Here is a 12989-nt window from a genome sequence, read left to right on the forward strand (position 1 = left end):
TACCATCATCAACGATATGACCAGAATCGTGGCATAGGAGGCCATTAAACGGTCCGAACCTGAGCGCAAGACTGAAGAACCGGATGAGCCGGTCGTCCGAACCTTTACACGATATCAGCGAGATTGCTCCTGTCAACATTCGGGGCTTCATCTGACCAGTCAACCAGATATCAGATAAAGCAACCCAGCAAGATAACTGTGCCTACCAACGCCGTAAAGTCACAAGTTAAAACTCGCACCCAACCGCAAACCCAACATGTAGTAAGCTTTGGAGATGCATCACATATCAACGCTGGGTTTCAACACACATGGGCGTCTTATATTTTTCGTATTTCCATTCTGATATCTTCTCTTTTTCATCCTAAACCTTTCTTCTTCTTCTCATTCATATCTTCTCACTCTTACATTATGGCATTCACATCTACCCATCCTTGCAACGCCTGGCACCCAAACATGACTAGTGTTGATGACTTCCAGGCCGCCATTTCCGACGCTTGCCGCAACTACTACGATGCTACGACTCAGCCCTACAACAAAACGAGAGTGTTGGCCGTCTTTTGGGAGAAGGATGAGAGCGCAGGCCTTGGTAAGAAGGCCAGAATTGTCCGTGACGTCTTTCAGCGGTCTTATGGCTATGATGCCGAGCTTTTAGCCATCAAAATGACAGATCCAAACCCAGATATCACGCTTTCTTTCAACCTCGGTCGATTACTCAGTGGACTCAACAAAGGCGATCTGGCTATTTTTTATTACACGGGCAACGGCGACCGAGGGGCTTTCCAGCAAGTGCGAGCCCAGATCATCGACCCATCTCCTGCTGACGTCCTCATTCTTTTGGACTGCTGTGTTACTCCTGGGAAAGACATTGGACATCGCAAGTAACTTATTGCGGCATCAGCTTTCGACAGGACAACTGAATACAGCCCGTCTGGATTTACCGACGCCCTCGTCCAGCAACTCCAGCATGCCATTGACAATCAACACATCCTGTCCACGGCTCAAATCTACAGCCGTCTGGCCACTCGACACTTGGCCACTCAGTACTTGGCCATTCAGGGCCGAATTTCTCAGCTCAGTGCCATGCCCTACTTCCTCCAGAACTCGGGGGAGGGCCGAGCACCTATCATGCTAGCTCCCAAAATGGCTCATGAAAGTTGGACTCCAGGTGACGTCTTGGCAACCTTCAACAGCCCAGTCATTGTCATTCTTCGCGTCCATCTTCGAGATGCTCACGCTTCCACTTGGAACCAAATAAGACAGTGGCTCCTCGAAAACCGTTGTCATAATATCGATGGGATCAGGATCAAGTCTACGTTCCCGTCTTTGCCCAAGGGTGCGATTGGCATCATAGAGGTTACCTTAGATAAATGGTACACGCTCCGTGAGGACCCTGCCATTTCATTCATTGGCTTTGAGGAAAATCACGATCCTTGTATACATATTCCAACAGTTATGCCAGGTGCTATACGACCCATTTGTATAAATCAGATTTAAGGAATAAATCATGAAATAAAATAAAAGTATTCAAAAAGAAAATCACTTAAGACATAATTTTACAAGTTTGGTGAAAGTACAAGCTACATCATTTACCCCCTATAGTGCGTTTCTATGTCCTTGGATCCTAAAAGACTACACAATGGTCGCCTCATTAACCTCGCAAATCAAGCCGGCATATCAATTCGGCAAAGTGTGGGGATAAAACAGATTGACAGTTGATTCTTCCGACGTGGCTGATTGGTCGGCGGGATTTGTTGCGGAATTGGGCCAAGTCCCGTCTCCGTATCCCGAAACTCTTTGCCGACAACCCCAGTCCATGATCGTGATTGTCTACGTAGTCATACACCATCAAGGGCAAGCATGTATCCTGATCCAATTAGACCCCTCTATTTCGTAAGAGAGGTAGGGCTTGCCGTGCCCGGACCGTGTCACCTCTCTCGAGGCCAACTTTATCGACGGCTTCCGGACATCGACGAAGTCCGATGCCAATGGGCGGTCCGATAGGCCGGTTTGACTTCTTTTTCTTTTTAAATTCTTCTAAATTGTTGTTCTATCTTTCGTTCTATGAGTCATGGGTCCTTTTCTTGACAACAGACTCAGTGCCCCTGTCGGATCTAATACCATCACCTTATTACCATCATGCGTCTTGAAGCCATTCTCCACGTCGGTGCCATCCTGCTGGCTTCGGTAAATACATCGTTCGTGCTACCTTACTTCCATGATACTTGAGACGTACCAATACGCATATTAACTACATCAAACAACTAAATTCCTTTTAGATTTGCCATCACAGCGAGGCGTAATGTTCCTCTCGAAAATGACGACTCATTACCTCGGTCGCTTGATGAAGGCTTCATCGACAAGTTTCCAAAAATGTCCTACGAGCAAGCAGGTCATCTCCGACACTTTCATAACCTAGCAAGCCAAAAAGACGGCGAGTGGCGCCACATGGGATCTCAAGTTGCCGGTCAGGAATGGCTTGATGGGTACCGATACCAACTTGCGACCATGACATACGCTGCAGGGGCAACTCATTACTTTCGGCTGCCGCTTCTAAGGTCTCTGTTCAAGAGCTTATTTGAGCAGCTCATCTCCAAAATGCTGCTGCGAGATGTTTGGGGCTATTGGTATCTCACTAGCCACAGCGGCACTCTTGTAGACCCCGATCTCACCGAGTTGCGGAAGCCCTGGGCGGATCCGGTTGCGAAAGAGAACATCATGGCAAGTTTTCAGACGCTCTATTGAACGCTGTCGATGTCTTGCTAACGCCTTGTAGTATTCTGGTCACCTCCTCCACATGGTGTCATTGTACACGATGCTGTTTGACGATGACAAGTATAACGAATATGGTGCTCTGGAGTTCAACTGGATGCCAATCTTCTGGGGCATGGGGCCAGAAAAGTTCATCTATAACCGGACGTCCCTGCAACAAGCGATATTGAAGGGCATGGAGGGAGAAAATTGGCTCGGCGTCTGCTGTGAGCCAAACAGCATTTTTGTCGTCTGCAACCAGTTTCCTGTAAGAGCACATTGGCCCATTCTCCCATCAATTAGTGCTAACGCCATGATATCAAGATGATCGGGATGCGGTACAACGATATTCGGGACAATACTCGTATAGCCCCCACCGTTCTTGAAACATACGAGGAGGCTTGGAAGTCCAAGGGCATGTTCCAAGACGATGGCCTCATGATTGATTGGTTTTCTCCAAAGCAAGACAGAAAGACGCTTGCCAAGGACCCTGGGTTCACAGCCTGGTATGCGATAGCACCTGATGTGGCTTTTCACGGGGTGAAGCTAGGCTAATCGATAACAGGGCTGCTGCTTTTATGAACGCTTGGAATCCAGAAGTGGCAAAGGTCGCGTATGACACGGCATATGACAGGGTGATGGAGATGATGATGCCACCGAATAAGTCTACAGCTACGGAAGTGTCAACGACCTTGATCTCCAGGGCGCAATCTCCCGGTCCTCAGCAGCCCATGACCAAGCCCATCCTTGGATACGCAGCGCAGATGATCTCTGAACTCGGCGACAAGGCCACCTTGGGCCAGTACCTACGCTTTTTCGACGAAGCTTACCCCCCAACCTGGGAACAAGGCGGGCTCTTTTACCCAACCACTGCTCAGGGAAATGGCAGTCTACCTCCCATGGATGCCTTCACTGGCAACGCTGCCATCCCCTACGCGAAGTTGAATGTCTTCCAGGGCCAACGCACAATGTACGAGAATCCTTGGGCCGAGAAGCACTTTTCTACTTACCCATTCATCGACAACATCGACCTCTCTAGCGGTGTTGACTTTCTGCGCGGAAGCTGGGACGAAGACCTTGCAGCCATGGCTATCACTATGCGCTCGTATTCAGGGGAGGACAAGACGTGAGTATTTTCTCTTCCCTTCGTTATTCACCTCTAACATGCCAGCTCCAGTGTAAAGTTCCATATCACGGGACTCGGTCCTGGAAAATACAGCCTTTACGAAAATCGAGAACTGCTTGGCGCATACGAAATCCAGGCCAGAGCAGACATGATCCAGCTTGAACGGAAAGTGACAGGAGATGGCATGGATATTGTCATAAAGAGTATAGACACTGTTTCAGTGCTTCCTCTAGTACAGGTATCCCGGTGGGAATCGGTGCTGGAATGGGGCATGTGCATCTTGGGAACTCGAGCCAAACGTCTCATGAGGTATCTTTGGGTTTAATATTTGTGCATGAAGGTCTTTCATCAGGCTTGGATGCCTACGGTACCCAACAATGCAAAATATATTCCTCCAAATCAAGGAATGAGGCCAGTGTAGGCCAGCTCCTAAAGAGAGTTGCACCGAGCAACCATAACACCAGAGACCCAACCACCCACCGTGACGGCCAAGTTGCAACCCATCGAAGATCCTACATCTCCTTCTGGACGGTTCCTCTCATCGTCATCTGAGTCATCATCCCCAAACCATTCGTGCTGATAAATCTCTCGCTCGTTGATGGGGAAACCATCCATCTCCCGCATCCACATGAAGATATTGCGCGTGGAGATCTCTGAAATGTCCCTATCTGGGTCCAGCTGGGTGTAGTCAACTGGAATAACAGTCGTCATGGAAGACGATGTTGGTCGAGGGCGAACTATTGTGGTCAAGTTCGCTGCCTCCTGGATTTCCTTCCTCCCTCCGGTACAACTCCATGTGATCTTGGAAAACTTCAGCCCGTGCCCACCTGGGCATGCTGTGTGAAGTCGCACATCAAGATCTAGGTCATCGATTGTCGTTGACCCCGGCGGCGGATATGGATAAATCGGTGGGAATCCATACCTGGATATTCCCTGAGTAAGGAATGCCAATGTGAACTCGTCCTGGCGTGAGATTGAGGTGGCCCTTTCCTGCTGCTGAGGGACGGGGTTCTGCACGAAAGATAAGACCGTTCCGGTCCAGGCCGCCTCGTGAAGGTCAATCCTGTTGAGACCGAGGAGTCCTCCGAGACTTTTCAAGAAGCCCCTATGCAGGCCAGCGATAATAGCACCGAGCCATAGGAAACTTAAATGGGGGCTCCGAAGGGAGAACATGCGAGCCAAAATATCTAGATCCCCTGCCTTTCTGGACTGGAGAACAGCGAGAGTGCCTTGTAGCCATGGGCCAGAGGCATTGCATAGTATCCCAGGTTCGTAAAAGATGCTCCCGAGGATAGATTTCACGCCGTGGGCGTTGCATGATAATGTTAGGAGTCTGTCAAATTGCCGGAGGTCCCGTCCCCAGATTGGTTCCTCTGGCGTTGCACTGGTGCTGGTGTTGATTCTTGGCCGTGCTGCAGAGTGCATTCGAGGTACGGGCAGCAAGACATTCTGCCTGTCGAAATTGGCCAAGGGGAGCATCATGGCCGTCGCGAAAGCCGCACGGTTCTGGTCGTCAGCAGAATGAAGTGCAGAATACTCAGCGATATACCGAACTGCTGTCTCAAAAGGTGGGCATTGTTGCACGCTGGGCGTTGTACTTCTCGAGACGCTGGATAGCCGGATAGCCGGAACTGATTTGAATGTCGAGGACCAAGGAGACAAGAGTTGAGAGCGTCTGCATGAGATAAAGGCTTTCCAACCCTGCCCCGGCGAGAGAACAGCCGCCCACCATCGTGCCCCATCGTCACTTACGACTCCAAGCTCCACGATCCCGTCTGCACTTCTCTTGTCGTAGGACTGGCTGGCCACCCACTCGGCTTGGCTATCGGTATACTCGAGCGGTGACGCCTGAGGTATGATGTCGGCCCAACGAGCCGATAGAGCATAGGCCCATGCCAAAACGAGAACTGTGAGATGATTGTCGTATTGCTGGAACCACGCGGACGGTGGTACGGGTGCCTTGGTCGACATGAACAATCTCGTAGGCGTAGCGACATACGGCAGGATTTGGAAAGGCTGCTCGAAAGATGACAAATCACAGGATCCTGTCCCAGGAACCCACGTGGATGAGGCTGTCAACAATCCAGAGTCATCGAGTTCAAGTCCAACTGGAAAGTAGGGATGCTCAGGGAAGAGATGCTCGACTTGCAAGCTGGCTGGAGGAAGCCCAGGATCGTCAGATGCCTCCTCCATTAAGGCCGACCAGGTCTTGTAGCCATTCTCGTAGACTACTCGATATTCTTCCTCATCAAGCCGTAGCGGGTCAGTCGCCATCATTTAGGTAGGGTAAAATATGTCAGATGCGGTGCTGCTGTCATCAAGCGGTGGACAGCATTTTTGCATGTCAAACCGATATACTGATAATGCAGACTCATGCAATTCACCGCTTAATGTAAGTATAGGGAAAGGCAGCCAACGCCGGCCGGGTGTCTTGCTGACTAGAACATCATGTTGAGATCTCGAATAGGTCAGGACACTCTTGCTTCCCAATCAGGGAAGAGTTATTACCGCCAATGTGATATGAAGAGCCCGAATGCTGTCTGTTAGTCCAGCCTCAGCCTCCGATATGTACTAAGACAATAGCAAATAGGCGGTTAGCATAAGTAGAGCTGCTTGGCATGAGCCAGGTCGTCCTTTCAAAAAGGTATAACAGACAGCATCCTTAGATCAGACACTCCCGAATAACCCATGGCAAGCCTTGAAAGAGTCGTCAAAACAGGGCATGCCACAAGTCCTTCTCCAGTGGACTCACATAGAGGAAGCAATCGGCAAGCCAGTGTCATCGAGTCCGAGACCCGCATTAGCCACTAAATACAAGGCAAAATTTTGCTGTACAGTTTCTAGTACGGCTGCTGACACCAACATAGCCTGGGCCCAGGGATCTCACAAGAGCAAAAGCTCACCCGATCAACGTGAAAGCCTTGTTACTCCCCACCTGGTACCCAACTCAATGACCACCCATCCTCTAGCAAAGCCTTCTGACGCTGGACCTCGAGCTTCAAATTGAGAACACTCTCAATTAGAATGTTGACAAGAGTTCGCTTCTCTCCAATACGAGCCCGAAAAGACTGCACTTGAGCTTCAGTAACAGTCTCCCACCTCTGAGCACGATCCGCCATGTACCGGGCAAACCAGACCTCGTCTTCCCCTATCTCATAATCTTCTTGTTCCATGATATCAAGGATCTCGATAAAGGTCAGGTCCTCGCCCAGCTTGGTGAGTTCGATGGAGGCGAGGACGGCAAGGTGCTCGAGGTCGTACGCGACGCCGGCAAAGTGTACCGCGAGGTTAAGAGCAAAGACCTTGTAGCGCTTCTCGTCGGGGGACTCTGCTTCGGGTTCCGGGACCTGGTATTCCCCTGTGTAGAGGTAGTGGACGAGAACGCGGGCCGCGGCCTCGTCCAACTCGGAGATGTCGAGGTAATGGCCAACAAAGTGCGAGGCAAATGTTGGGTACCTTTCGATGACGCCGATTGGGACTCTGACTCCCAGACCGTCTTCAAACTCGATTATGTACGTATATTCCACGTACAGCCTGGGCGAATGATCAGTAGGGCGAAGCCGAGTCTTTGGGGGGATGCATGAAAGGAAGGACGCACGACTCGAATTGGATATCAGTATCCTGTTGGACGGGCATCTGAGAGGCCTCTCCGGGTCCCTCGTCGCTCCCAAGCTCAGTCTTCATCTTGCGACGTGTCGGGGGTCCGGGATGAGGAGAGTTCTCGGGCGCGGGATGCTTCTGCGGCTTGTCTTTGTCTGGCGATGATCTTGTTCTGAGAGGAACAGACAAAGACGAGTTGAACAACTGAAAGAATGACATTCCGCCCGCTGGGTATAAGGACAGTCAAGATCTGTGATGTTGGGGATGGAGCGACTCGCTGGGCAAAAGCCAGATGGTCGAAACTGCCTAGGACAGCTGGCAGGTGCACTCACCCAACTCTAAAGCAAGCGACCGCAAAAACAAAGTACCGAAGCATGATAGCAACCTTGTTCAATACCTGTTTATCAATCATCATTTGAATTAAGCTAGCTCATTATACTGTACAAAAGCGCACCTTGCGACTGACATCTTGAGCGCCACCTGGAATGTTACAACCTGGATCCCAAACTCGAGCCTCCAACGAACGACCAACGAACGACCAACGACACTTCCTTTCCTCTCCACATAATCGAAAACAACAAAAGCTCCTCGACCTACTTCTCCTTAAGAGCGCGGCGAAGGCGCTGGTTCTCCATCCCCATTCTGGCCATCGCCTCACAGACGATGCCCGTGATGGGCCTGTTGTTCTTCATGTCATCCTGCATGCCCCGGATGATGCTTGGGGTCGAAGCCTTGCTAGCCGTCATGACCTCATGGGAAATGTAATCGCGAAGCCAGCCAGCGATCTTGGTGTGAGTAAACTCCTCCTGGTCCAGGACGGCGATGAGAGTGCCAAGCTGCAGCATGGGAGTGAGGACCACGAGCTCGTCAGTCGCGAGGTCTTCGAGGTGGTAGAGGTCATACTCTCTGGCGAGGTCGTAGACATGGACGGCCATGCGGAAGTGGTACTTGGTCTTGTCGAGCTCTCCGTTGCCCATCGCCTTGAGGCCCTCGTAGCGCTCGGTATACAAGTAATGAACCAGAATGTGGGCGGCTCCTTGGGGAACAGGCTTCATGTGAAGCTGGCAGTGTTCAAATCTGGCCGCAAAGTTCGGGTGCTTTCTAATCAGGCGACCGTGGACAAAGACATGATTACCATTGAAGATAAGCGCCGACACGGTTCCCAGGTAAGGTCTTGATCTCTGGTCAGTCACTCGTCGGGTCCGGTCGGTCTGGAATACTCACGACAGCGTGCCTTGGTCGACAGTCGGGACAGTCGCGACAGTGTTGGACATTGTCGAGTTGGATGGTAGAGGATAGCGAGGAGAGTAGGTGAACCAAGGAACCCTCCAAAAGTTCATTCCAAAAGCGTGTGCAAAAAAACTTGGTGTACGTTCAGTGCCTGTGGATGAGTGGTGAGGAGTGAAGAAAGGTAAAGGTCGTGGGTTGCTGAGCGACGTCCGTTTGTAGCCAGCTTGTTGCGACTGTGATTCACTGTCACTCGCCTTGCTAAGTAATCCATTTCATTACGTATTTCATATCATGCGAATCTCGTTCATTTAAACAATCAATGGAGACTTCTACCGCTGAGATCTGGATGACCAAACTCACATCGAGCTACTTGTACATGATGGACGTCCTGTATCACACTCTCCCTATTCCCATGGTAGAACCAACAAACCCAACCCTCACATAATCTCAGGGCTTCATCTGACGGAGACGCTTGTTTTCAAGCCCCATCTGAGCGATCGCCTGGCACAAAATGGCCGTGACCGGCTGATTCTTCTGCATGCTCTCCGAGATGCTTCTGGCGAACTCCTCGGTCGAGTTTCTGCCGGCTTGCAGGAGCTTCTGTCCCATGTAGTCTCGAAGCCAGCCTCGGACGGTTGTCCGGTGAAATTCTGAGCTGTCGAGAAGATCAATGACAATGCCGAAAGGGATATTTGGTGTCAAAGCCATGAGCTCCTGATTGGCCATGTCCTCCAGTTCTGTGAGGCTCACTTGGTGAGCAATGTCGCAGACGTGAACCGGCATCTTGAAGTCATGTTTCATCTGGTCGTTCGGTTCGTTCCCGGGCGCTTTGAGGCCTGAATAGCGGCCTGTGTATATGTAGCTCACGACTATGTGGGCTGCAGCCGATGGGATGTTGTTGACAAAAAGATGACCGCTCTCGAACTTGGCTGCGAACTCAGGGTGTTTGTTCACCTTGCCAACATGAATCCAGACATAGTTTTGATTGCCAAAAACCAGGCCCCATAAAGTTCCCAGGTATGGGCTTCATCACAAGTCAGTCACTCATCAGGCGAAGGTTGAGATGGGATACTCACGATTGCGTGGGTCGCGTTTCAATAGCAAGAGACGATGGGTCTTGCCCCGGAGGCGCCATGGAGTCGTCCGGATCCAAAAAGTCTTGCGAGCGTGTCCAATTATGATTTCAAGAAATAAGTCCACAAAACAGTTGGTAGAGATGAAGAAGCCGAAAGGTCGAGGTAGCCAGCCTGTTGCCGCTGTGATTCACTGTCACTGAGCAAGGTGGGCGACAGTGAATCACAGACAACAAACGTTGCTGCCCTACGAGACTTGTTTGGCTTTCAAGTCCATCGTCTGATGTGTTCGTCTCTTTTTCTGAGGGTCTTGGTCGCAAACATTTGCCATGTCTATCGAGCAATTGACGACATGGCCAACCTCAACTGTGCAGATCTCGTCAGAGATGTCAAGAAACGAGATGGACATCGCGTGCGAAGCAATTCGTGTACGTAAAAGCCATCGTTTATTAGTGCTAATCTTGAATATGGCAACTAGATTGAGCTGTGGGTAAGTGATGAAAGTGTCGTGTTGAGCTGCGCGTTTGCCTCTACTCTAACACTCTTCCCCCACGACCACTGTCCTTTTCAGACCGTCTGTATTCATGTTTCTCAGCGCATTTGCGTAGCTTCAAAACATATCTCCTCCATTCTCAGCCGATGTTTCCCATTCCTTGGTGGTCTGGTATGCCTGGTCTCGTAGCTGCCAGGAGAAGATACAACCAACGGTATCTCGTGTACACATCATTAGAATGGAGACTTTGCTTGTAGTTGTTGTAGCCGACTAGTTTATAGTTGATGATGTATCTTTAGAGTGAGGTGAAAGTGCAGCTAGGCCCGTAGCCACAGATGCAATTGTCTGCCAGCCTCGATCCACAACAAAGGTAGTCTGATGGATCGTTTATGGGCACGCGCTTATAACCTTTTAGCAGAAGAATTTTGCTACCGTACTGCGATAGTCTTCTCGCATCCGTTCATCCCAAGCAACGGGAGTGTACCCTTGGAAGCCGTCCCAGCCCGCTAGACAACCTCTCCTGGACCAAAGGATTGCGCTACTCTGTGCGTCTCATCCTCAGTGATGTATATATCTACGTAGCCGCCCTAGAAAGGAACAGCTTGAGGTTTCCGGCGATTAGAAGATCCCGGATATGTCCTGTCTTCACAGAGTCAGCAACTTCCAGGCTCATCGACGCGGTTTTCTCACATTTCATCTGTATGCAGATTGGCCTATCGCACAGCGCGGAAGCTCAATCGTGGCGTCACAAAATACCCTCAGCGACACTTTTACTCTTCAGGTTCCTCCATCTAGACCAGTATTTCTTGCAGGGCGACGTTTCGGGGGGATGGCGTCGGATGGAACTTCCACCGGAAATCAACAATCCAGTCACAGCAAGAAATTCGAGGCAAGAAATTTCAGGGAAAAGTAGGAGTCATCACTCTCACTGAAATCGCTCATATATAACCGAGCCAGGTGATACAGTGTCCAGGTTCGTGGCCAGCGGTGCTTGAGAGCGCAAAGGGAGCATCCTCAGCGGGACTCGGATCCTCCCAGCTGGAGCTGTGATCCATCCAAGTCCAGAAGGCCTCGGGGTCTGTCACATAGCAGTAGGCTGTAGCCAGTTACCGAGTCTTGCCGGCTAGTCCTAGAAACTCATTAAGCTTCAGGGCAAGCATCTCAAGGTGCTGTCTGCTTCAGCTGTAAACTGAGGACACTGTCTGCATTCGCGGCCAGCGATAATTTTTCTCGGGGTCATTGCGCGAGATGTTCCAGTCGACTAGAGTGCACCCCAGAAATCTCCCTCAACTTCTTCAGGGTTCTTTTTGGTATGGCCAAGTGCCTTCCAACTATGAGCAAGGGGTCAAAGACAACGGTAGGCCCTGACTTTTGGCCCATCGGTTGACGTGATGTCACCAATATGGCGATGGACAGCCAGGGTAGGCGTATATATGAGGATATATAGTGATGTATAAAGAATAAAGAGAAGAGACAGGCCAAAGCCGAGCTGATGCAGAGTCTGGGCCTCACAAAACCGGACCGAAGCCGGCATCGTGACGGTCTTGTTCAGGTCCATCACCAAAGATGAACGGGAAATGGCGGACAATGTGGGAGCGACGAGCCATGGATCCGAGCATAGCTTGCGACTGCCTCGCAGACAATTCCGGTGGTTTGTCGGCTATGCTTCATGTTTTCATTCTATATGCAGTTCTTGAGGTCGATTTTAAACCTGAAACGAACAGGAAAAGGTGTAGGAGATGATACGAGTTTCGGAGGAGGAGACGGGTTGATGATATATATCCAAGGACGTCCAGACCGTAGATTCCGACCACGAGATAGCAGACAACATGCTCGCTGCTTGCGGCCTCCCAAGCTCAATTCAGGCGAAGGGCATCATGACGATTTGACCCTCTCTCCAATGTGCTGAGAACGAAGCCACCGCAAAGCCGCATGGATCCTCTCATCGGAGTCCATCAGGATTGGGCGTAACACAGAGACGAGCCCCGACAATATGCTGCCCATCGTGAAGTGTTGAAAGCGTGAATATATACTTGGTGTCTTTCTTGTACTCCGCCCTCTTGGTCAACGACCCGACTGCGACTGAGGTCATGCTCTCGGAGAGCAAGTCAGTCGAGCCGCCGTGGACAGAACAATATAGTACTTTAGTTTAGAAGGAACTGTAAAGATTGGATGACAGGCTCTTGGCACTTCGGGAGACTTTAAATACCCGCGATGGGTGCGTGTTTGCCGACGTTTGATCCTGTCTAGATGCTGTCAACCATCGCCGAACACACTCGCTCATCAAGGTGCCAAGCAAATCAACATGTTGATCCTGACGAAAAAAACCAGGAAACAAAACAAATTTCTCGATACCAAAGATTGTAGAGACCCGAGATACACAATTGTGATGCTCTTGGCTACCAGTCCTCTCCAGCATCCACGACCTATCGACCCGGTCTAGGTCAGGACAAACCAGCGCGCAAGACGGACAGAGTATAAACCTTTCAAACACGATATTTACTACATGTTCAAACTAAACAGTACACTAAAACACGGCAAAAGATGAAAGCCGTCAAGATAAGCAGGACGCAGGTCCAGCAACGCCCTTCCGCGGTGCATCTCGCCCCAACACTTGTCACCACCACCCAAGCCCCAACAACACATCAAACTACCCAAGAGTAGCAAAAAGGGACCGATATCAGGTATACCACTTGGGCAATTATTAGCAAATCTTTGT

At 50.5% G+C, this 12989-nt stretch overlaps 4 protein-coding genes across 4 annotated transcripts; 2 read left to right on the top strand and 2 right to left on the bottom strand.

The window, feature by feature from the left end:
• Positions 1 to 453: 453 nt before the first annotated feature.
• On the top strand, positions 454 to 1494 carry NECHADRAFT_78047 (uncharacterized protein; the record flags this gene model as incomplete). Its single annotated transcript, XM_003052699.1, has 2 exons — positions 454 to 878; positions 924 to 1494. The coding sequence occupies 2 exons, from the start codon at positions 454 to 456 to the stop codon at positions 1492 to 1494; spliced, it is 996 nt and encodes a 331-aa protein (XP_003052745.1).
• A 642-nt stretch (positions 1495 to 2136) lies between these two features.
• Positions 2137 to 4199, top strand: NECHADRAFT_78048 (uncharacterized protein; the record flags this gene model as incomplete). The annotated part of the gene is made up of 6 exons (XM_003052700.1): positions 2137 to 2195; positions 2277 to 2697; positions 2774 to 3016; positions 3073 to 3254; positions 3314 to 3874; positions 3926 to 4199. The coding sequence occupies 6 exons, from the start codon at positions 2137 to 2139 to the stop codon at positions 4197 to 4199; spliced, it is 1740 nt and encodes a 579-aa protein (XP_003052746.1).
• Positions 4200 to 4303: 104 nt separating this feature from the next.
• Positions 4304 to 6148, bottom strand: NECHADRAFT_35839 (uncharacterized protein; the record flags this gene model as incomplete). The annotated part of the gene is made up of 3 exons (XM_003053200.1): positions 4304 to 4611; positions 4666 to 5286; positions 5656 to 6148. 3 exons carry the CDS (start codon positions 6146 to 6148, stop codon positions 4304 to 4306), a joined length of 1422 nt encoding a protein of 473 aa, XP_003053246.1.
• Positions 6149 to 6417: 269 nt separating this feature from the next.
• On the bottom strand, positions 6418 to 9839 carry NECHADRAFT_78050 (uncharacterized protein; the record flags this gene model as incomplete). The annotated part of the gene is made up of 11 exons (XM_003053201.1): positions 6418 to 6445; positions 6627 to 6681; positions 6810 to 7408; positions 7473 to 7646; positions 7807 to 7871; positions 7929 to 8025; positions 8072 to 8647; positions 8699 to 8962; positions 9065 to 9092; positions 9169 to 9728; positions 9781 to 9839. The coding sequence occupies 11 exons, from the start codon at positions 9837 to 9839 to the stop codon at positions 6418 to 6420; spliced, it is 2505 nt and encodes an 834-aa protein (XP_003053247.1).
• Positions 9840 to 12989: the final 3150 nt, after the last annotated feature.

Source organism: Fusarium vanettenii, assembly GCF_000151355.1.
Source record: "Fusarium vanettenii 77-13-4 chromosome 3 genomic scaffold NECHAsca_2_chr3_3_0, whole genome shotgun sequence".
NCBI classification, from domain to species: Eukaryota; Fungi; Ascomycota; class Sordariomycetes; order Hypocreales; family Nectriaceae; genus Fusarium; species Fusarium vanettenii.